Genomic DNA, 21,904 nt, shown 5'->3' on the forward strand with positions numbered 1-21,904 from the left:
TATAGGAGCAATAATATATATTATAGCACTTATTGTTAATGGTGTATAGTAATGATCCTTTTGTTTTTATTACTTTATATATTGTTAATCTTACAGATAGGTTGCATAGGAGAGAAGGAATAGGAATACAAACATGATGTAAGCGTAGTTACCATTTTCCTTTGTGAGTCTTATATTTCAAGTTCTAATTTTTGCCTTCATTTTATTCTATTTCTATTTATTCTGTGAGTCTGCACAGTCACTCCCCCTACCATGAATGCCCTTCCCCATCTCTTGACTCTCTGACCAATGCCTACACAGTTTTCAAGTGCTAATTAGAGTCATTTCCTCTTTTTTTTTTTTTGACTGTTAAAATGGAAGTTTACTTAAAAGTACTCATGAAAGATACAAGTCTTTCTTTTGGGGTTAAATATAGGTATACTTTGAATTTCACAAAGGGGATCAATATCACTAGTTCACAAAAATCTTATCTATGAGTTATTTAAAACAGTTTCTAGCAGCTTTTCTTTTTAAATTATACTTTAAGTTCTAGGGTACATGTGCACAACGTGCAGGTTTGTTACGTATGTATACATGTGCCATGTTGGTGTGCTGCACCCATTAACTCGTCATTTACATTAGGTATATCTCCTAATGCTATCTGTCCCCCGACCCCCTCCCCACAACAGGGCCTGGTGTGTGATGCTCCCCTTCCTGTGTCCAAGTGATCTCATTGCTCACTTCTCACCTATGAGTGAGAACATGCGGTGTTTGGTTTTCTGTTCTTGTGATAGTTTGCTGAGAATGATGGTTTCTAGCTGCATCCATGTCCCTACAAAGGACACGAACTCATCCTTTTTATGGCTGCATAGTATTCCATGGTGTATATGCGCCACATTTTCTTAATCCAGTCTGTCATTGATGGATATTTGGGTTGATTCCAAGTCCTTGCTATTGTGAATAGTGCTGCAATAAACATACGTGTGCATGTGTCTTTATAGCAGCATGACTTATAATCCTTTCAGTATATCCCCAGTAATGGAGTGGCTGGGTCAAATGGTATTTCTAGTTCTAGATCCTTGAGGAATCGCCACACTGTTTTCCACAATGGTTGAACTAGTTTACAGTCCCACCAACACTGTAGAAGTGTTCCCATTTCTCCACATCCTCTCTAAAACCTGCTGTTTCTTGATTTTTTAATGACTGACATTCTAACTGGTGTGAGATGATATCTCATTGTGGTTTTGATTTGCATTTCTCTGATGGCGAGTGGTGATGAGCATTTTTTCATGTGTCTGCTGGCTGTATGTATGAATGTCTTCTTTTGAGAAGTGTCTGTTCATGTCCTTTGCCCACTTTATGATGGGGTGGTTTATTTTTTTCTTGTAAATTTGATTGAGTTCTTTATAGGTTCTGGATATTAGCCCTTTGTCAGATGAGTGGATTGCAAAAATTTTCTCCCATTCTGTAGGTTGCCTGTTCACTCTGATGGCAGTTTCTTTTGCTGTGCAGAAGCTCTTTAGTTTAATTAGATCCCATTTGTCAATTTTGGCTTTTGTTGCCGTTGCTTTTGGTGTTTTAGACATGAAGTCCTTGCCCATGCCTATGTCCTGAATGGTATTACTTAGGTTTTCTTCTAGGGTTTTTATGGTTTTAGGTCTAACATTTAAGTCTCTAATCCATCTTGAATTAATTTTCATATAAGGAGTAAGGAAAAGATCCAGTTTCAGCTTTCTACTTATGGCTAGCCAATTTTCCCAGCACCATTTATTAAATAGGGAATCCTTTCCCCATTTCTTGTTTTTCTGAGGTTTGTCAAAGATCAGATGGCTGTAGATGTATGGTATTATTTCTGAGGGCTCTGTTCTGTTCCATTGGTCAACATCTCTGTTTTGGTACCAGTACCATGCTGTTTTGGTTACTGTAACCTTGTAGCATAGTTTGAAGTCAGGTAGCGTGATGCCTCCAGCTTTGTTCTTTTGACTTAGGATGGTCTTGGCAATGCAGGGTCTTTTTTGGTTCCATATGAACTTTAAAGTAGTTTTTTCCAATTCTGTGAAGAAAGTCATTGGTAGCTTCATGGGGATGGCATTGAATCTGTAAATTACCTTGGGCAGTATGGCCATTTTCACAATATTGATTCTTCCTACCCGTGAGCATGGTATGTTCTTCCATTTGTTTGTGTCCTCTTTTATTTCACTGAGCAGTGGTTTGTAGTTCTCCTTCAAGAGGTCCTTTACATTCCTTGTAAGTTGGATTCCTAGGTATTTTATTCTCTTTGAAGCTATTGTGAATGGGAGTTCATTCATGATTTGGCTCTGTGTTTGTCTGTTGCTGGTGTATAAGAATGCTTGTGATTTTTGCACGTTGATTTTGTATCCTGAGACTTTGCTGAAGTTGCTTATCAGCTTAAGGAGATTTTGGGCTGAGATGATGGGGTTTTCTAAATATACAATCATGTCATCTGCAAACAGGGACAATTTGACTTCATCTTTTCCTAACTGAATACCCTTTATTTCTTTCTCTTGCCTGATTGTCCTAGCCAGAACTTCCAACACTATGTTGAATAGGAGTGGTGAGAGAGGGCATCCCTGTCTTGTGCCAGTTTTCAAAGGGAATGCTTTCAGTTTTTGCCCATTCAGTATGATATTGGTTGTGGGTTTGTCATAAATAGCTCTTATTATTTTCAGATATGTTCCATAAATACCGAATTTATTGAGAATTTTTAGCATGAAGGGCTGTTGAATTTTGTCAAAGGCCTTTTCTGCATCTATTGAGATAATCATGTGGTTTTGTCTTTGGTTCTGTTTATATGCTGGATTATGTTTATTGATTTGCATATGTTGAACCAGCCTTGCATCCCAAGGATGAAGACCACTTGATCATGGTGGATAAGCTTTTTGATGTGCTGCTGGACTCGATTTGCCAGTATTTTATTGAGGATTTTGCGTCGATGTTCATCAGGGATATTGGTCTAAAATTCTCTTTTTTTTGTTGTATCTCTGTCAGCCTTTGATATCAGGATGATGTTGGCCTCGTAAAATGAGTTAGGGAGGATTCCCTCTTTTCTATTGATTGGAATAGTTTCAGAAGGAATGGTACCAGCTCCTCCTTGTACCTCTGGTAGAATTCGGCTGTGAATCCATCTGGTCCTGGACTTTTTTTGGTTGGTAGGCTATTAATTATTGCCTCAATTTCAGAGCCTGCTATTGATCTATTCAGGGATTCAACTTCTTCCTGGTTTAGTCTTGGGAGAGTGTAAGTGTCCAGGAAATTATCCATTTCTTCTAGGTTTTCCAGTTTATTTGCATAGAGGTGTTTATAGTATTCTCTGATGGTAGTTTGTATTTCTGTGAGGTCAGTGGTGATATCCCCTTTACCATTTTTTATTGCATCTATTTGATTCCTCTCTCTGTTCTTCTTTATTAGTCTTGCTAGCGGTCTATCAATTTTGTTGATCTTTTAAAAAAACCAGCTCCTGGATTCATTGATTTTTTGGAGGGTTTTTTGTGTCTCTATCTCCTTCAGTTCTGCTCTGATCTTAGTTATTTCTTGCCTTTTGCTAGCTTTTGAATGTGTTTGCTCTTGCTTCTCTAGTTCTTTTAATTGTGATGTTAGGTGTCAATTTTAGATCTTTCCTGCTTTCTCTTGTGGGCATTTAGTGCTATAAATTTCCCTCTACACACTGCTTTAAATGTGTCCCAGAGATTCTGGTATGTTGTATCTTTGTTCTCATTGGTTTCAAAGAACATCTTTATTTCTGCCTTCATTTTGTTATGTACCCAGTAGTCATTCAGGAGCAGGTTGTTCAGTTTCCATGTACTTGAGTGGTTTTGATTGAGTTTCTTAGTCCTGTGTTCTAGTTTATTTGCACTGTGGTCTGAGAGACAGTTTGTTATAATTTGTGTTCTTTACATTTGCTAAGGAGTGCTTTACTTCCAATTATGTGATAAATTTTGGAATAAGTGTGATGTGATGCTGAGAAGAATGTATATTCTGTTGATTTGGGGTGGAGAGTTCTGTAGATGTCTATTAGGTCCACTTGGTGCAGAGCTGAGTTCAATTCCTGGATATCCTTTTTATCTTTCTATCTTGTTGATCTGTCTAATGCTGACAGTGGGGTGTTAAAATCTCCCATTATTATTGTATGGGAGTCTAAGTCTCTTTGTAAGTCTCTAAGGACTTGCTTTATGAATCTGGGTGTTCCTGTATTGGGTGCATATATATTTAGGATATGTAGCTCTTCCTGATGAATTGATCCCTTTACGATTATGTAATAGCCTTCTTTGTCTCTTTTGATCTTTGATGGTTTAAAGTCTGTTTTATCAGGGACTAGGATTGCAACCCCTGTTTTTGTTTGTTTGTTTGTTTGTTTTCCATTTGCTTGGTAGATCTTCCTCCATCCCTTTATTTTGAGTCTGTGTGTGTCTCTGTATGTGAGATGGGTCTCCTGAATATAGCAAACTGATGGGTCTTGACTCTTTAACCAATTTGCCAGTCTGTGTCTTTTAATTGGACCATTTAGTCCATTTACATTTAAGATTAATATTGTTATGTGTGAACTTGATCCTGTCATTATGATATTAGCTGGTTATTTTGCTCATTAGTTGATGCAGTTTCTTCCTAGCATCGATGGTCTTTACATTTTGGCATGTTTGTGCAAAGGCTGGTACCTGTTGTTCCTTTCTATGTTTAGTGCTTCCTTCAGTATCTCTTGTAGGACAGGCCTGGTGGTGACAAAATCTCTCAGCATTTGCTTGTCTGTAAAGGATTTTATTTCTCCTTCACTTATAAAACTTAGTTTGACTGGGTATGAAATTCTGGGTTGAAAATTCTTTTCTTTAAGAATGTTGAATATTGGCCCCCACTCTCTCCTGGCTTAGAGAGTTTCTGCCGAGAGATCTGCTGTTAGTCTAATGGGCTTCCCTTTGTGCATAACCGGACCTTTCTCTGTGGCTGCCCTTAACATTTTTTCCTTAATTTCAACTTTGGTGAATCTGACAATTATGTGTCTTGGGGTTGCTCTTCTCAAGGAGTATCTTTGTGGCGTTCTCTGTATTTCCTGAATTTGGATGTTGGCCTGCCTTACTAGGTTGGGGAAGTTCTCCTGGATGATATCCTGTAGAGTGTTTTGCAACTTAGTTCCATTTTCCCCGTCACTTTAAGGCACCCCAATCCCACATAGATTTGGTCTTTTCACATAATCCCATACTTCTTGGAGGCTTTGTTCATTTCTTTTTACTCTTGTATTTGCCACACTTCTCTTCTTGCTTCATTTCATTCATTTGATCTTCAATCGCTGATACTCTTTCTTCCAGTTGATTGAGTTGGTTACTGAAGCTCGTGCATTTGCCACGTAATTCTCGTGTCATGGTTTTCATCTCTATCAGTTCTTTTATGGTCTTCTCTGCATTGATTATTCTAGTTATCCATTCATCCATTCTTTTTTCAAGGTTTTTAGTTTCTTTGTGCTGGTTACGTAGTTCCTCTTTTAACTCTGAGAAGTTTGGTTGACTGAAGCCTTCTTCTCTCAGCTCGTCAAAGTCTTTCTCTGTTCAGCTTTGTTCCATTGCTGGCGACGAGCTGCACTCCTTTGGAGGGGGAGATGCACTCAGATTTTTTGAATTTCCAGCTTTCCTGCACTGCTTTTTCCCCATCTTTGTGGTTTTATCTGCCTTTGGTCTTTGATGATGGTGACGTACTGATGGGGTTTTGGTGTGGGTGTCCTTTCTGTTTGTTAATTTTCCTTCTAACAGTCAGGACCCTCAGCTGTAGGTCTGCTCAAATTTGCTTGAGGTCCACTCCAGACTCTGTTTGCCTGGGTATTAGCAGCGGAGGCTGCAGAAGATAGAATATTGCTGAACAATATTGTTGCTGTCTGATTTTTTCTCTGGAAGCTTCATCTCAGGGGTGTACCCCACTGTGTGAGGTGTGAGATGTCAGTCTGCACGTAGTGGGGAATGTCTCCCAGTTAAGCTACTCAGGGGTCAGGGACCCACTTGAGCAGGCAGTCTGTCCATTCTCAGATCTCAACCTCTGTGCTGGGAGATCCACTGCTCTCTTCAAAACTATCAGACAGGGGCATTTACCTCTGCCGAGGTTTCTGCTGCTTTTTGTTTAGCTATGCCCTGTCCCCAGAGGAGGAGTCTACAGAAGCAGGCCAGCCTCCTTGAGCTGCAGTGGGCTCCACCCAGTTCGAGCTTCCCGGCAACTTTTACCCACTTAAGCCTCAGCAATGGTGGGCGCCCCTCCCCCAGCCTCATTGCTGCCTTGCAGTTAGATCTCAGACTGCTGTGCTAGCAATGAGGGAGGCTCCATGGGCGTGGGATCCTCTAGGCCAGGTGTGAGATATAGTCTACTGGTGTGCCGTTTGCTAAGACCCTTGGTAAAGCGCAGTATTAGGGTGGGAGTTACCTGATTTTCCAGGTGTTGTGTGTCTCAGTTTCCCTTGGCTAGGAAAAGGGATTCCCTTCCCCCTTGTGCTTCCCAGGTGAGGCAATGCCTCGCCCTCCTTCAGCTCTTGCTGGTCGGGCTGCACCAGCTGACCAGCACCGATTGTCTGGCACTCCCCAGTGAGATGAACCCAGTACCTCAGTTGAAAATGCAGAAATCACCCATCTTCTGTGTCACTCACGCTGGGAGCTGGAGGCTGGAGCTGTTCGTATTCAGCCATCTTAGGTGTGCCCTCTCTCATTTCCTCTTTAAAACTTTCTTTGATGCCATAGGTTAGTCCTATGGCATTCATGTAAAACTCATATTCATTTAGCAATATTTCCTAAGTGTCTCTTGTGGTGTTAGGGAACTCTGCTAGTGCTACATAAGGGCGCTTTAGAGAACTGACCCTACTTTTGCTTGTTTGCTTCTATTAGTAGTCTCATACTTTTGAATTTTACAGATATTTAACACTTAAAAAATGAAAACTAACAAAAATTTTCCAATTTTTCTCTTCTAAGTAAAAGCATAATAAATAATTGCCACAATTCTTTTACAAAAGAAAGGGCATTTTGATTACCAAATACATAATCTCAAGATTTTGAAAAAAAGTAATAAATTAGGCTTTGTGGAAAACTTCATGGAGGATTTCTGTGTAAATTAGGGAACAGGCATTGGGGAATCCATTGATTTATACATATTTTTACCCGAATTGGATAGTTGTTAGATGCTATTTCTTATTCAATTGTGCATCTCTAGTGCAGTGCCCAGTGTTTTACAGGAAGTACTCAATTAATATTTATGAATAAGAAAGTGAATCTGCCTCTGAGCAAATACCTCTGAGACCTATGGTAATGCCTACAGTAGGGAGCACCTATGAGAGAACACCAACAGTGGTAAGAAAGTGGTGGAGGGGTGTGTATTTGTATGTTTATGTGTGTGAACTAATATAATTTACTTTAACAGTTTGCCAGGCACCAACCATTCTGATTTTGTAGGGAAATATTAGTGAGACTGTCTTCTAGGGGAACAGGGGAGGAGGCAGGGACAGGATCTAAGATATTGAGACATATCTCATGTGTACTGTAAAAATATTTCATGTGACATCTGAAGTGGATTAAGATTATAGTAAGTATAGTTACTATAAATAGATAACATTCATTGAGTACTTATAAAGTGACAGACACTGTTCTAAGCTCTTTGCATTCATTAGGTGACTTAATCATTACAACAACCTATTGAGATAGACTCACTTTCTATTCCCTTCTACAGATGAGAAAACTGAAGCTTGCAGAGGTTAAATGACTTGCCCCCAGTCACACAGTTAGTCAGTGGTAGAGGTAGGTTTCAACTATGGTCTAGTTGTTTTTAGAGGTCACCAAAACTCTGAGGTCCCTTTCTAGCCACCTATTTCTATGATGAACATAGTTTTATATGACTTGGTTTTCATTTTTAATTTTAGAAAATTAAAATGTTTTCTCTTAGGATTTTAAAGCTGTTAGGGCACTCAGTTTTTTCTACTTATTAATAAAAGCTATGTGACCATAAGCAAGTTCCATAACCTCTTTGAACTTCAAGTTCTACATCTCTAAAATGGAGGTGAAAGTCTTTTTCTGTGTGTTTTTGGGAGGATTAAACGGATAGTGTATAAAAATAGCTAGCAAAGGGTCTGGATTATGAAGGGGCTTGAATAAATGTGAATTCACTAGGCCCCATAGGGCCTAGTAACATAAAATGACATTTTTAAGTTAAAATCATATCAAATATTCGTAATAGGATGAGAGCAAAGAGATCATCACTCTGGTGGATAAAGGTGCCTGTATTTACAGAATTCCTTAGAGAGCCACGAGGATTATCTTTGCTGCAGCCCTCATTTTAATTAAGAGCATAGAGATCTGACATTTCAGCATAGGAAGAAGTTTGTATTTGATTTACACCACGGATGCACATTTTCAGCATCCAAACATTCCATTCCTTGGCTAAAGATATAAAGAGCTACTTCAGCAAACCTGATCTTGCAGAATAAATGGAAAATGCTTAATCATTTAAAAAGATATACAAAAGAATGGGAAGATCAAAGCATGAGCATATACCAGTGAGGAAAGCTAACTGGCAGAAAGTCTCTACTACTTGAAAGGCTGACAAATGACTTCAGTTAGACAGGGTAAAAAACCAAAACAATCCATCTATCATTCTTTACATATAAACACATATAGAAATTAAGCACACACATGTACATGTAATCTCATTTTTGATAAAACTATTGTTTATGCAGAAAATTAAGTTGTGGAACAATGTATAAAATATAAACTTATTTCATAAAAATAATGTCAGGCTCCACGTATATCTGAAAATATATACATTTGTAAGAACATGGAGAAGGTATGAAAGGTTTATGTCAGGTTGTCACCTTGGGTACCCCAGGACAGGTCACTCTGGAGGGAGTTTGTGGGAAGTTTTTGTTCCTTAATCATCTTTGTATTCTTTTGCCAAATATAATGACTAGTTAAAGACAAAAAGTTTTTACATTTACATTTCTTTATTATTAATTTACCCATTGAATTCCAGTAACCAAATATATAATATTGGCATGCTACTTCCTTCCTTTTGAACCTCAGCACTATCTTCTCTTCTCAAGTATTAATAATTATCTTACAGTATGGCTGTAAAGCTTAAATGAGATCAGATGTAGAAAGTCTTAATAAATGGCAAAGTGATGTATAAGTGTATCTTACTATTTATTCACAAGTATTTTGTGATTTTGCTGCCTATCAGAGGACAATGATACACTTACAATGCACTTGAGGCAAAACTACAATAAGGTTGAATGGAACCCAGAAGCTTCAGTTAGCATCCAAAACAACACCTGACATGTTAGGCAAATGTGGTTTATTTCTGGTAATAAGAGCAAATTCAATTAACCAACAGGCATATCTGACCTGGTGTAGTCGTCGTCAACAAGCATGTGCTTTGGAATTGGTGAGTACCTTCCCGGAGAGATGGGTGGCAGGGAGGTTTTATATTCTAAAGTGCCATTGTTGCCAGAGAGTAGATGGTTTTCCATTGGTGGAGAATAAGCTAAGAGGTGGGGGAAAAAGAGAAAAGAAACCTGTTATGTGGGTGATTCAATGTGTCATGCTATACTTCAGAAAAATGTATTAAAAACAGAAAGGCTTTGCTGCATGCCAAGGATTTTCTTGTCCTCCAAGAGGGAGGAGTTGCAGTTTATTTGCATTTAATATATACAAGCACATGGTAACCTTTAGGATAGGAAAGACTTAATAATAGTTAAGTCTGTAATGCCAGTTAGTATAATTTGGAGAAAAGAAGAACAGGAGAAGAAATCCAGCACACATATTTTCAGAACAATGATTAATTTTCCATTGAAATAAAATGTTAGCTTTCTAATTGCAGAGCTCTCATTGTTTTCACATAATTAATGTCCAATCATCGAGAACAAAGGCCTCCTAAGGAGCAGATTCTCCTATGAGACTTTCTCCCAAAATATACTCTATTCCCATCCCACAAAGGCCAAGAACTCTGGCCTTTCTTTTTTATTCCTCCTTCCTAATGTTTCTCCCTTTTAGGTGACTGAAAACACCTCCTAACTGGGTCTCTTGCTTCTTTCTCTCTCCTCAAATCCATTTTATACGTTGAGATGAGGTAAACCTTCCTGAAATTCAGCTTGACCACACTATTCTCTTACTTAAATGTTCTCCGTTGTTGTTATATATTTAATATAGTATAAACTCACCTCTTTGCCATTCTTGCAAGATCAATCAATTTTAATATCCCCCCAACACATATCCTATTGTCCTCAACAATAGCCTGTGCTTCCTGACATCTGTACCATCTACCTATAATTTGTGTCTCATACCTAACCCATCTCAGATGTTGAAATCTCATTCTGAAGATACAACTGAAATGCCATCCTATGCAAAAAGATTTTTCTCATGTTCCAAAGACAAATGATATATCTCTTTCCTTTGAGTTCCCAAATAACATTTAACATTTATATTTACCTCTCCCACGGCATATACATACCTCTTATTCTGCCAAATATGCTTCTATTTATATATCTGAGTTAGCCTTCCTCCCAGCAAAACTCTTTGAAGGCCATGATTCTATCTCCTCTGTATCACACATATTACCTTACAATGTGTCTTGTACATACTGAAATTACTTAATACATATTTCTTAGGTTTATTAGGTAGTTTGGTTTTCTCCCTTTTCTCTCTTTGACATTAACCTTATATACCCTCCATGAAGTGGCTCACAGACTATCAGGGCTGATTTTGCAACATTTGTCCACTTTGAAAAGCTCTGAAAGTTAAAACTCTTTCATATTCTAAGGTAAGACTGATCTCAATTTACTGCCAGCTTGAAAACATACATATTTTGGAGGTAAGTTGTTTTAGAATCATCATTAAGAAAAGCAATAGCTAATGCAATGGGCAGGAAACAAAATCATTCCACACTTAACATTTCTCTCAAGAGAAACATGTAAATCTGAGATAAGTTAAACAATTTGCTTGAGACCGTAGTACTAATTAGTGGCCAGTTCTGAAGACGTTCCAAGTTTCCAGTCTCACAAATGGACTTTCAACATTTCAGAATGAGCAAGCTTACTACTGTTGACACAAATGTCCCTTACATTTACATAACAAAGTAAATTGCTTCTAAATCTAGTCTTCAAAGACAGAAACTTAGTTAAGATTCATGTTGACCTATTAAGAAGAGGAGGACACATGAGGCTTAGGCTACAGTGGATTTTTTGAGGACTCCAGCATAGTGTCTCATTAGTTGTTAGTTGTTGCCCCAGAAGTCTCACTTCCAGCTCACCTCTATTGCCATAGTGACTGATAATTTTTTCCAGCTTGCTTGCCAATATAACAAATTCAAGTAAAGTAAAAGCTATGATGACGGTGATTGAGGATCTTGATTTCACCATTCAATTGCAAGATCCCCTTTTTCAGGAAGAATCATAGAGCTACCTCTGGTCTATTTGCCAGTCTCTCTTTTCTAGTCTACTACTGGAGATCTGAAGTTGGAAGAAAGAGTATGATGGCATGAGAGTGATCATGCTTTAGGAGCTTGAGAAATAGCCTTTCAAAATGTGTTGCCCATAGACTACTGTAATCACACTGTCCTCAACATTAAGCCTTTCCATAACAGTGGGCATGCCAACTCATTAGGATATCTCACCTTCAAACAGTAGGTAAGGGCCTGCAAGGCAACATAGGAGTGGAGCTTAGGATACTCCCTCTGAAGTATTTCCAGAAGTTAACCAAGAGGGAAGGTACAAGCAGAACACTTTGTCAATAGTTTTATAGAATTTCAGTTTTGCAAGTCTGGCATGCTATTTGAAGATGACAGTGGTACTTACAGTGAGTAATATCAGGTGGACCATAAGGATCAGTCATATAAATGGTAGTGGGTTTGCCAACTTTTAAATAAACTACCTCTGATGTGTTCTTCAATATTGCTACTGCCTCTTCATGTGTTACTTCTTCTAAACTGTAGTTGTTTACCTGAAAAGGGGAAAAAGATCAACAATAGAGTTAAATCTATGCAGCAGAAGAAAAATATTCAGGCAAGAAGATTCCTGGAATTATCAATTGTGATAATTACTGTCTGGTATCTTTGACAGAACAGATGAATTAAATGCATTAGTCGAAGCAGATAAGTACAATCATTGATGCTATAAAAGAAAGTTGCTTCTGCCTTTTTAAAATGAGGAAGTGATATACTATAATGGAATTCAGAATAGTATTTGTGGAAAGGAAAATAAGGAGTCAAATGCCTTTTTTGTTATGCTACAGTTTCTATGACACAAAAGTAACACATATTCATGGAAGAAAACTTAGAAAAAGAAGAAAATAAAAATCATTCATAATCTCCCTACTTAGATACATTTCCTTAAACAATTTTGACTTTATTATACACATTGTTTTGGAACCTGCTTTTTAAAACTAGAGGGACTAGTTGTTCATAACAGCAATGTAGTTTAACAACATGACTTTCGTTTTCTGCAGAGCATTATGTTGCATGACGACAGTATAATGATCTAACAAGTTTCTTACTAGTGCATGTTTAGTTTGCTCCTAATTTTTTACAACTATAAATAATGTTCTAATAATTCTTTTTCTATATTTGTGCAGAACTCTGATAATTTCTTTGATATAGATTTACCCATACAAGTGAAACTACTGGACCAAACTACTTGAACATTATAAGGGCTTTTGATACCTAGTGTGAAAGTACCTCTTTCCCTCTGGAAAGATGAACCAGTGTACCCTCATACCAGCACTATATGAGAGCCCTCATTTCCCTATAGCTTTGCCAAACCTTGATTTTTTTTCACTTTAAAATCGTTCTTATCAGAATGTCATTGAATATGAGTCTATTTGGAACACAGGTCTTTTCAGGTGAGCAAGTTCAAGGGTACCCTATTGTCATTGCGTTAACAGAAATGCCTCTTTCTTTATTGCACGGAAAAGCCTATGATACAAATGCAATTCTGACTTCATGGCAGTGCCATTACAGTGGGTCTCTGCACCACAATCACTTCTCTAAAATGATTTTAAGATAATCTCTCTAAAAAGACTTAAACTTTGAGGAAATCAGAATAAACATTAATTCACCAAGTATTTCAAATACCTAGGTTATCCTTATCTGGCTACTATTAAAAAAAAATTTATTATGTATATTTCAGGTTCACAGCATGATGTTAAGTCACATATATAGATAATAAAATGGTTACTATAGTGAAGCAAATTAACATATCTATCATCACAGTTACAATTTTGTGTGACAAGAGCAGCTAAAATCTACTTATTTCACAGAATTCCTAATATAATACAATTTTATTAACTATAGTCTTTATGTTGCACATTAGACCTCTAGACTTGTTCATCCTACATATCTGCTACTTTTTATCCTTTCACCTATATCTCCCTCTTTCCCACCTCCCCCTATAACCACTGTTTTATCCTCTATATCTATATATTTGACTCTTATTTTTTAAGATTCCACATATAAGAGAGATCACGCAATATTGTTCCTTCTGTTCTGGCTTACTTCATTTAGCATAATGTCCTCCAAGTCTGTCCATATTGTGGTAAATGGCAGGATCTCCCATTTTTTAAGGCTGAATATTTCATTGTGCATATATACCACATTTTCTTTATCCTATCGTCCACTGACAGACATGTAGGTTGTTGTCATATCTTGGCTATTGTAAATAATGCTGCATTGAACATGGGAGTGCAGATATCTTCACAAGGTGGTGATTTAATCTTCTTTGGGTATATAACAAGACCAGAGATTGCTGGGTCACATGGTAAATCTATTTTTAATTTATGTAGGAGCCTGCATACTGCTTTCCATAATGGCTATACCAGTCTACATCCCAGTCAATAGCGTACAAGTGCTCCTTTTTCTCCACATCCTCACCAACAGTTGTTATTCTCATCTTTTTGATAATAGCCATCCTAACAGCTGTGAAGTGATATCTCATGGCAGTTTAGATTTGCATTTCCTTGATGATAAGTGTTATTAGGCACCTTTTTGTATACCTGTTGGACATTTTTGTATCTTCTTTGGAGAAATAACTATTCATGTCCTTTGTTCATTTTTAAAATTCTGTTAATTGTTTTTCTACTATTGAGTTGTACCCGTTCTTCATAAATTTTGGTTATTAACCTATCATCAGATATATGGTTTGCGATTTTTCCCCCAATTTGTTTCATTTTGTTGTTTCCTTTGCTTTGTAGAGGATTTTGAGGTTAATGTAGTCCTATTTATTTTTGCTTTTGTAGCCTGAGCTTTTAATGTGATATCCAAAACAACACTGCCAATGCCAAGGTCAAGAAAGCTGTTCCCTTATGTTCTTTTCTAGAAATTTTATGGTTTTAGGTTTTACATTTAGGTGTTTTAGCCAAATTGAGCTGAGTTTTGAATATGGCATTAGAGTCCAATTTCATTCTTTTGCACGTGGAGATTCCATTTTCCCAGTATCATTCGTTGAAAAGACTAGCCTTTCTTCATCATGTTCTTTTATTTACTTTGTCAAAAATTAGTTGACCATATATGTTTGGATTTATTTGGCTACTATTTCTTTAATGACATAATTGTTTAATTACTTTCCAATGGCATAGTGTAAAATTAAATGTGCCAGAAGCATTGGACTGAATTCCTATAGTACATATTATCTATACTATCTAGCACTTTAGCTATACCATATTTCACAGCACTACTATTCATAATCTTTATTATTTTGCTCCATGTTGCTATATAAGTTCCATGTGCTAGTTAATCCTTGGTGATGTAGCCCAGGTTAGGGACTGTGGAACTGGAGAGAAATGAACCTGACTGATGTGTTTGAATGCTGACTGTGAGTTCTCCATTAAGCCATAAGCTTCTCCAGCACCTCTCACATTTCTCTTCTAGATAAGAGACATTCCCTTATTTCTTTTTTCATTTAAGTGGCTGGCATTTGTTTATTCACTGATCAAATGTTTCCTGCATACCTGTTATGTGTTGGACTGTGTGCCTGATAATAGAGATATGGTAAATAATAAAAATGATAATCAATAATCATAGCAAACACTTATATAGCCCATATTACACACCAGGCACTATTTTAAAGTATTTTACATATATTAACACAATCAAACCTTCACAATAACTTATGAGGTAGCTATTATAATTACCTTATTTTACAGATGAGAAAAGTATGTTTCCAAGAGGTTAAGAAACTTTCCCCAAGTCATTGATCTGGTAAGTGTCGGAGGCAGAATTCAAAGCTAGACAGTTTGGCTCCAGAAACCATACTGTTAACCACTCAGTTTTACTACTTCTTCCAGATAGACAAGGTCCTTGCTTTCATAAAACCCACATTCTAATAATACACAATTGTTTGTGGAATGGATGGATAGAAGAATAGACTCATGCAGAGAGGGAGAATATAGAGGAACTTCAGGTATGGAGAACACAGTTGATAATGGCAGCCCTTAATAATACAGAAATAACAAAATGATAATAATAAGAACTAATGTTTATTTAATACCTGCATGTCATATATTTTAGGAGTACTATGTCATATATTTTGAAATGAATCATATAACTTATCACCAGAATAGCTCCAGGAGGTAGATACTATTAAACAGGGAAATTTTACAGATGAGAAAAACTGTTGTTTAAAGAGATTAACTTGCAACAAAGAGGTCACACTACCTCCAATTGTCAAAGCCATCAGTTGGATCACAAGCCTCCTTAAGAGATGAAAATGAGATTATATTTGTATGTTGATTCATTAAAAGCTAGGGCTCATATTACCGGTTCTTTCTCCCTTTAGGAGAACAGAGTTTCTTTCCGAGTTTACATATAAAAGTAGAATAAATTCCAAAGTATTATAAAAGCTTGAGGAATCATTACATTTCCCACTTAATCCAGTGGTTATAGTATATTGCATCATCCTAATACACTGACCAGTCAAAAAATAAATAAGTAAAATGGAAAGCAGCTAAATATATCTCACTGATCTCACTGTCTCTTCAAAACCTTCTTACACATTTGATTAATCACTTATGTTAGGGCAGTTACCACATGTGCTTAGATAATGACTTATTTTCTATTCTTTTTATTTTTTTGAGATGGAGTTTTGCTCTTATTGCCCAAGCTGGAGTGCAATGGCACGATCACTACAACCTCTGCCTCCTGGGTTCAAGCAATTCTCCTGCCTTAGCCTCCTGAGTAGCTGGGATTACAGGCATGAGCCACCACTCCCACCTAATTTTGTATTTTTAGTAGAGACAGGGTTTCACCATGTTGGCCAGGCTGGTCTCAAACTCCTGACCTCAGGTGATCCACCCACCTCGGCCTCCCAAAGTGCTGGGATTACAGGCGTGAGCCACTGTACCTGGCCGATAATGAACATTTACTTGTGATGGTCTGCAGTTTAAAATGTCTATGAAAGTGGTTGTTTTCTCTAAAAAAAAAAAAAAAAAAAAAAAAGGTTGCCTAAGGCAGCTTTTAATATGGTGACTGTGGCCCACAGAAACATCTCTACTGAGAGAACAGAAAAGAAACAGCATCTGGTGCCATAACACAGGAGAAATGAGAAGTCAATAATAATTAAAAATAAAAACCAAAGGCTAGAAACTAACTAGATTAGATTATAAGTGACACTTATAACAGACCAAAGCTCTGTTTCTGACAAGGGCTTATTGTCTCTCTCCCCAGAGTACGGAAAGTACACAGCTCATTAGATTATCAGTGAAAGAGAAATGCGGTCAATGCTTATTAAATTGCACATTTTGCCATTTTTAAGATGGGCAGTGAAATGATCCAGAAAATATTTCCTTCAACAGCATTTTCATAGAGTGACTTTGCTAACAGAGTCTTCAGACCACTAGGAAAATTTTTAGATCATAAAGCAGAAGTTGAGGGAAAGGTAGTGGTGAGAAAAGGGGCAAGAGGATATTGGGGAGAATAATAATAGTAGTTTAAAATAGTGGTAGTTCACTCGGTTTCTATTTGGTGACTGAAATATTGAAAAATTTACATAGATTTCAGTCACAGAACAGGTGGTATTATGATATTGGCAACAGAATGTAGTGATTAAAAGCACATGCTTTTGAGTCATGCATACTGAAACCTGGACCCTGGTGCTTCCTAGCTGTGTGATTTGGGGAGACTTGTTTAACCTTGTAAGCTTTAGTTTTGACATCTGTAAAACAGGAATGATAGCAGTTACTGCTTCAAAAGACTATTGATTTAAATGTGTTGGCCTATATAAAGTGACAGGCACAGTACAGTTCTTGATGTTAGCTCTTATCACTAATACTACTGTCATCATCTGTAAACAGGATTTCTTGGTGAAAATTTTCGCTGATCATTTTCTTATAAACATCTGTGAACTGATGAGTTTAATTAGGGTGCTGCTGATGAAGCTTCTGTGTGGTCCTTTTAAAAATTCAGAATAGTACCGGATTTGGACCAAAAAGTGCTCTTTTGTGCTGAAGTCTTCAAAATGTTTTCCACAAAAGTGAGTTTGTTTGGGTTAATTATGTGTGTGCATTATCCTATGAACCCTCAAGATAAAGGGCCTACAGCTGGAGCTGATTGTGTGCAGTGAGAAGGGACATTACACTGATTGGCTAGTTGCTCTTGTCATTGTTTGTCATTGTTTTTTTTTTTTATTCTTTTTTTTCATTTGCATCAAGTAGCTGGCTATAATGGTGAACACTGAGCAACTGGCCTGGTTTCAAGGAAAAAAATCATGTGAGTTTGATTGAAGTGCTGTCTGTGGGGTGCAACACACAGAGGGGGACATATGTGCAGCCTGGCTGTGTGTTTGCTAATAGGAAAGAGGACTGAGGCCAAGAAAGAGAGGCTGGAGGTGAGATGACTCATTCTCTCAAACAGAAGAGGGAGCACTGAATTTGAACATGATGCAGACAAAGGAAGGCAAACCAGCTGAAGAAAGGGGTGCCAACAGACTTGCAAGGAGGCATGGCAAGTTTTGTGGGAATTTGAATGTGTGTAAGCAAACATAAATGTGATAATACAAAGGTGGGAGGTGTGGGGGCATGAGAATATGATAATAAAGAGGAATGGGCAATATAGAGATGGCGAGATACTGACCTTTCCATGTTCTTGCAGGAATATCAGTATGGTGGGATGAACTGGGAGGTGATTACAGACATTAAGGTTACCTAAGACATAGTACAAGGAACTGTGGAACTCCAGAATCATTGGCAAGAAAACTCTAAAGTTAACTTTTAAAAAGGAAACAAAGTGGCTGATCATTAGGTTGTAAGATAAATTACAAAGCAGACCAATCCAATGTAGTAATGCCAATGCTATGAACATAAATATGTATAAACCAAGGATTAAAATCTCCATAGTACTCTGAAATTAACTATTATAATAAAAGGTATTCAAAATAATAACTATTAATAAATAAAAGGCATGTTAGTAATGATTGTCTTTGGATAATATTTTCTTGTTTTTCATCTTTTCAGAAATGAATATGTATGTTATAGTTAGAGCAAAATTAACTCTAAATGAGAAAGAACAAAAACTTTAAGAAAGAACAGAAGCTAAGTACAGTGTTCTCATTATGGGACACACATAGCATCTTCTCATGAGTAATGAAAATCAGAATGGGAAAAAAGAAAGTTAATTTCTCAAGCCCAGTGAATAGACTTAAATTTACTAGAAATAATAGTCACATGTTAAACCTTGCTGTTTCTAGAAATGAAGGCAACTTGATACAGTGAGAGTAATTTTGAATGTAGAATCAGATCAGATCTGGTTTATTTCCTAGTTTCATGAATTTAAGTCAGTTAACATATTTACTAAGAATTCATTTCCTTACATTTAAAATGGGAATTATATTCATTTATTTGTTGATTTGTGTTTATGAGAAAAGAATGATACCATGAAGCTGAAAAGACTCTGTATGATATAAAGTAGCATACAAATAGAAATCAAACAGCCGTAATCAGATATCATGCTTTGTTGATCTTGCTGCTGTTCAGGGCTCTTTATGTGGAAATCATCACTTCCTACATTGTGAAACACTTATTCCTACAGTGCCACTTCCCACCTCCAAGAATGACCTTCTCAAGGGCAACTGATTAGATCATATTCATCTCTATTCCCCTAGCTGATGTAATATAAATACTTGGCACTTAATAAGTGTTGAAGTAGTAAGCTAAGTTTTTAAAAAATGATTGCAGAACACCAAAGGAAAAGCAATCAAAATTCCCTATTTTATAGAAAGAATGAAGCATTTGTGTTGCATTCTATTTTATATTTGTGTTGAGTCAGAGAGGAAAGCAATAAGAATGAAGGTCATTCAAGCAACAATACACATTTATTGGATACTTGCTCTGTGCCAGGCACAGGATATGAGGATGAAAAGCTGGTACAGAATGTTAGCACCAGATCATATTAGTTTATAAGGTACACAGTCAAAGCTCCATCACTGTGATTTTATTCTTCCTTCATTAATCATTAATTCATTTCTTAACCTTTTACTCCATATAAAGAGAGAGAGCAAGCAAGAATGGTTATTTTGATTTACTCAAATTTCTTCTCTAGCAGAGGTCACCAAAATGGACAGTATGATATGAACCCTAGGGCAATCCACTGGGTACAAGAGAAAAACATTCGCATTTCTATTAATATTAATCACATTGATATTTATATTTCTTTTTCCATTTTCATATGTTTCAAAATGTGAACAATACATTAGCATAGTGATATATATGTAATTTAGAGGAGAGAAATATATTAGTGGCAACCTTTTGTATTTTACTGATAGAGTGTACTATTAAGATAATTTTAAAATGACAGCAACATATGATATTTATAGAGCAAATTCTATAAAGAGGGCTATTGCACTGAGTATAAGCAAAATAAAAAAGAATGCCATAGGAGGTTCTAACCCTTAAATAAAATATGTCATTGCAATTACATTGTATTATAACTTATTACATTTGAGATAAATTAGAGGAGAGTTCAAGCAACAGTTGTCCAGGTTTTATCCCGCTGTTTCAGAAGTGACTCTAACCTCAGGGGACAGAATTTTGAGAGTGAACTGTTCTAAATTTTTTTTAGCCAATTGCAGGAAATTGCTAAATTATACTCTACTGGTTTGATAGAATGAGCGCTACCACCAAAGTTGTCCTTAGGAGATGCAGTGGTAGCAGCAGAATGGGTTAGGGTGTGGTTAGATCAAGGTAGGATGGTGGTTCTTAATCTGGCTGCACATTAAAATCATTTGGGAAACCTAAAAAAATAAAAATAAAATGAAGTATGATCCCTACCCCAGAAATCCTGATTTGATTAAAGGCTGACTGAGGATTGGGTATTCATAGTGTTCAAGAACTTACCTTGAGATTCAAACATGTAACCCAAAATCAAGAATCAGAGATGCTGACAAAACCAGTGAAAGGAATTTAACTTTAGGACATCAAAATCTATGTATGAATCCAATTTTACAATTTACTAGTTATGTAATGTTGGAAATCCCTTTGTCATCTCTGAGTTCTAACTTTCTCTTCTGAAAATTAAGAATAACAGTAACGACTGTCCTAACTACCTCTCAAAGATGGTGGTTAAGAATAAATGAGGTGTTGTAGGCAAAAGATCTTTTCAAGATGAAAGCAATGTGTTGTTGGTAGGAAAGAGACATGCTCAGAGAGTTACAGGTCTTGGTTCTAAGATATCTAAGATTGATATAACCAATAAATGTGCTTTAACTTCCCATTCATTATTCAGATAATTTCTACATATTCACAATGTCTTCAATTTGATTTTCTTATTGATACTTGGATGAAATCAGGCAATTTTGTAAATTTACCAAAAACAACAATAATTTCAGTCATCACAACTAATACTCATTCAGAAACTTGTATTGTTTCTACTCATATTTCCTAAAAGTATTTGATGTCTTTACTATAGGATACTTATTTTCAAATAAAAATAAGAGGTGCTCACACGTAGCACATCCCGAGTATATTCCACCAAACGCTAGTTTTAGGTGTTTTGTTAAGTATTACTCTAAGAAGAAGATTCCATGATAAAACAGGTATGTTAATCAAAATCAAGTCACTTACTTGACGGCAGGACTTCATAGAATTTTTAATATGCTAAAATTCATTGAGAATCTACAAGAGGATTGGGATACAAGTTGCAGAATTTAGCAAATGTATTTGGTCACAGAGTCTATTCACGTGACACAGAAAAGAGAACAATATTTTTTAAAGCATACTTTTGGAAATACCAATCTAATATAATGCTACTATGGTATAGAGGCCAAAATGGAAGACCAAAGATGGATGTGACTTGCCCAAGATAGATTAGGTAAAATCAGTGCTAAGTGCCTGTGACTGAAATCCAGCTTCCTCATCTGAGTCCAAGGTCTTTCCACTTGACTTCAATGTCTCTGTTACCTTTCCTGTCACTTACTACTTCCCTTTAAGGAAAGAAAACACAAGAACTAATTCTTTGTAAAAGGTATAAAAGTTCTCTCACTGACAATTTTTTTCTTTAAATGTCGAGCAGCGTTTATGGAAAGAAGAGGCTAAGATTTTAAACCTTAAATTACAATGTGCCGAGAGGCTTTAACAACTAATAACTAATGCTATCCCTGCAGAGAAGACAATCAAATTATCCTGGATTCAACATTTCTGGTTTATATTGAAAAAGGGGAAGAAGTTAACACTTTTCTAACATATTGGGCTATATGTACCACCTTGGAAGGGCTTAATAAAGCTAATGTGTGAAAATATATGAAAGAATTTTAAAATCTGTTATGCTGTTAAACTCTGACTACCACTGAATTTCAAGGCCAAGAGAATCTATTTTGTCTGAGACGACAACACTAAACCACTGGTACAATCCACAAAATCCGATGTCACTCTCACTTTACCATTTAAAAAACAAAACAAATTCTAGAGAACAATAAATTCTAAGT

The 21,904-nt window shown here is 36.5% G+C and overlaps 1 protein-coding gene across 23 annotated transcripts in view; it reads right to left on the reverse strand.

The window, feature by feature from the left end:
* The window catches only part of DLG2 (discs large MAGUK scaffold protein 2), a 2,222,296-nt gene that overhangs the window by 505,245 nt on the left and 1,695,147 nt on the right, over nucleotides 1-21,904 (reverse strand). For all 23 annotated transcript variants that reach the window (XM_008020354.3, XM_008020345.3, XM_008020348.3 and 20 more), the window contains 2 exons: nucleotides 11,798-11,942; nucleotides 9,351-9,489 (listed from right to left, as the gene is read on the reverse strand). In XM_008020354.3, the coding sequence (XP_008018545.1) occupies nucleotides 9,351-9,489; nucleotides 11,798-11,942 (284 nt within the window). The remainder of the gene's footprint in view (nucleotides 1-9,350; nucleotides 9,490-11,797; nucleotides 11,943-21,904) is intronic.

Source organism: Chlorocebus sabaeus, chromosome 1 (assembly GCF_047675955.1).
Source record: "Chlorocebus sabaeus isolate Y175 chromosome 1, mChlSab1.0.hap1, whole genome shotgun sequence".
In the NCBI taxonomy this organism is placed as follows: Eukaryota; Metazoa; Chordata; class Mammalia; order Primates; family Cercopithecidae; genus Chlorocebus; species Chlorocebus sabaeus.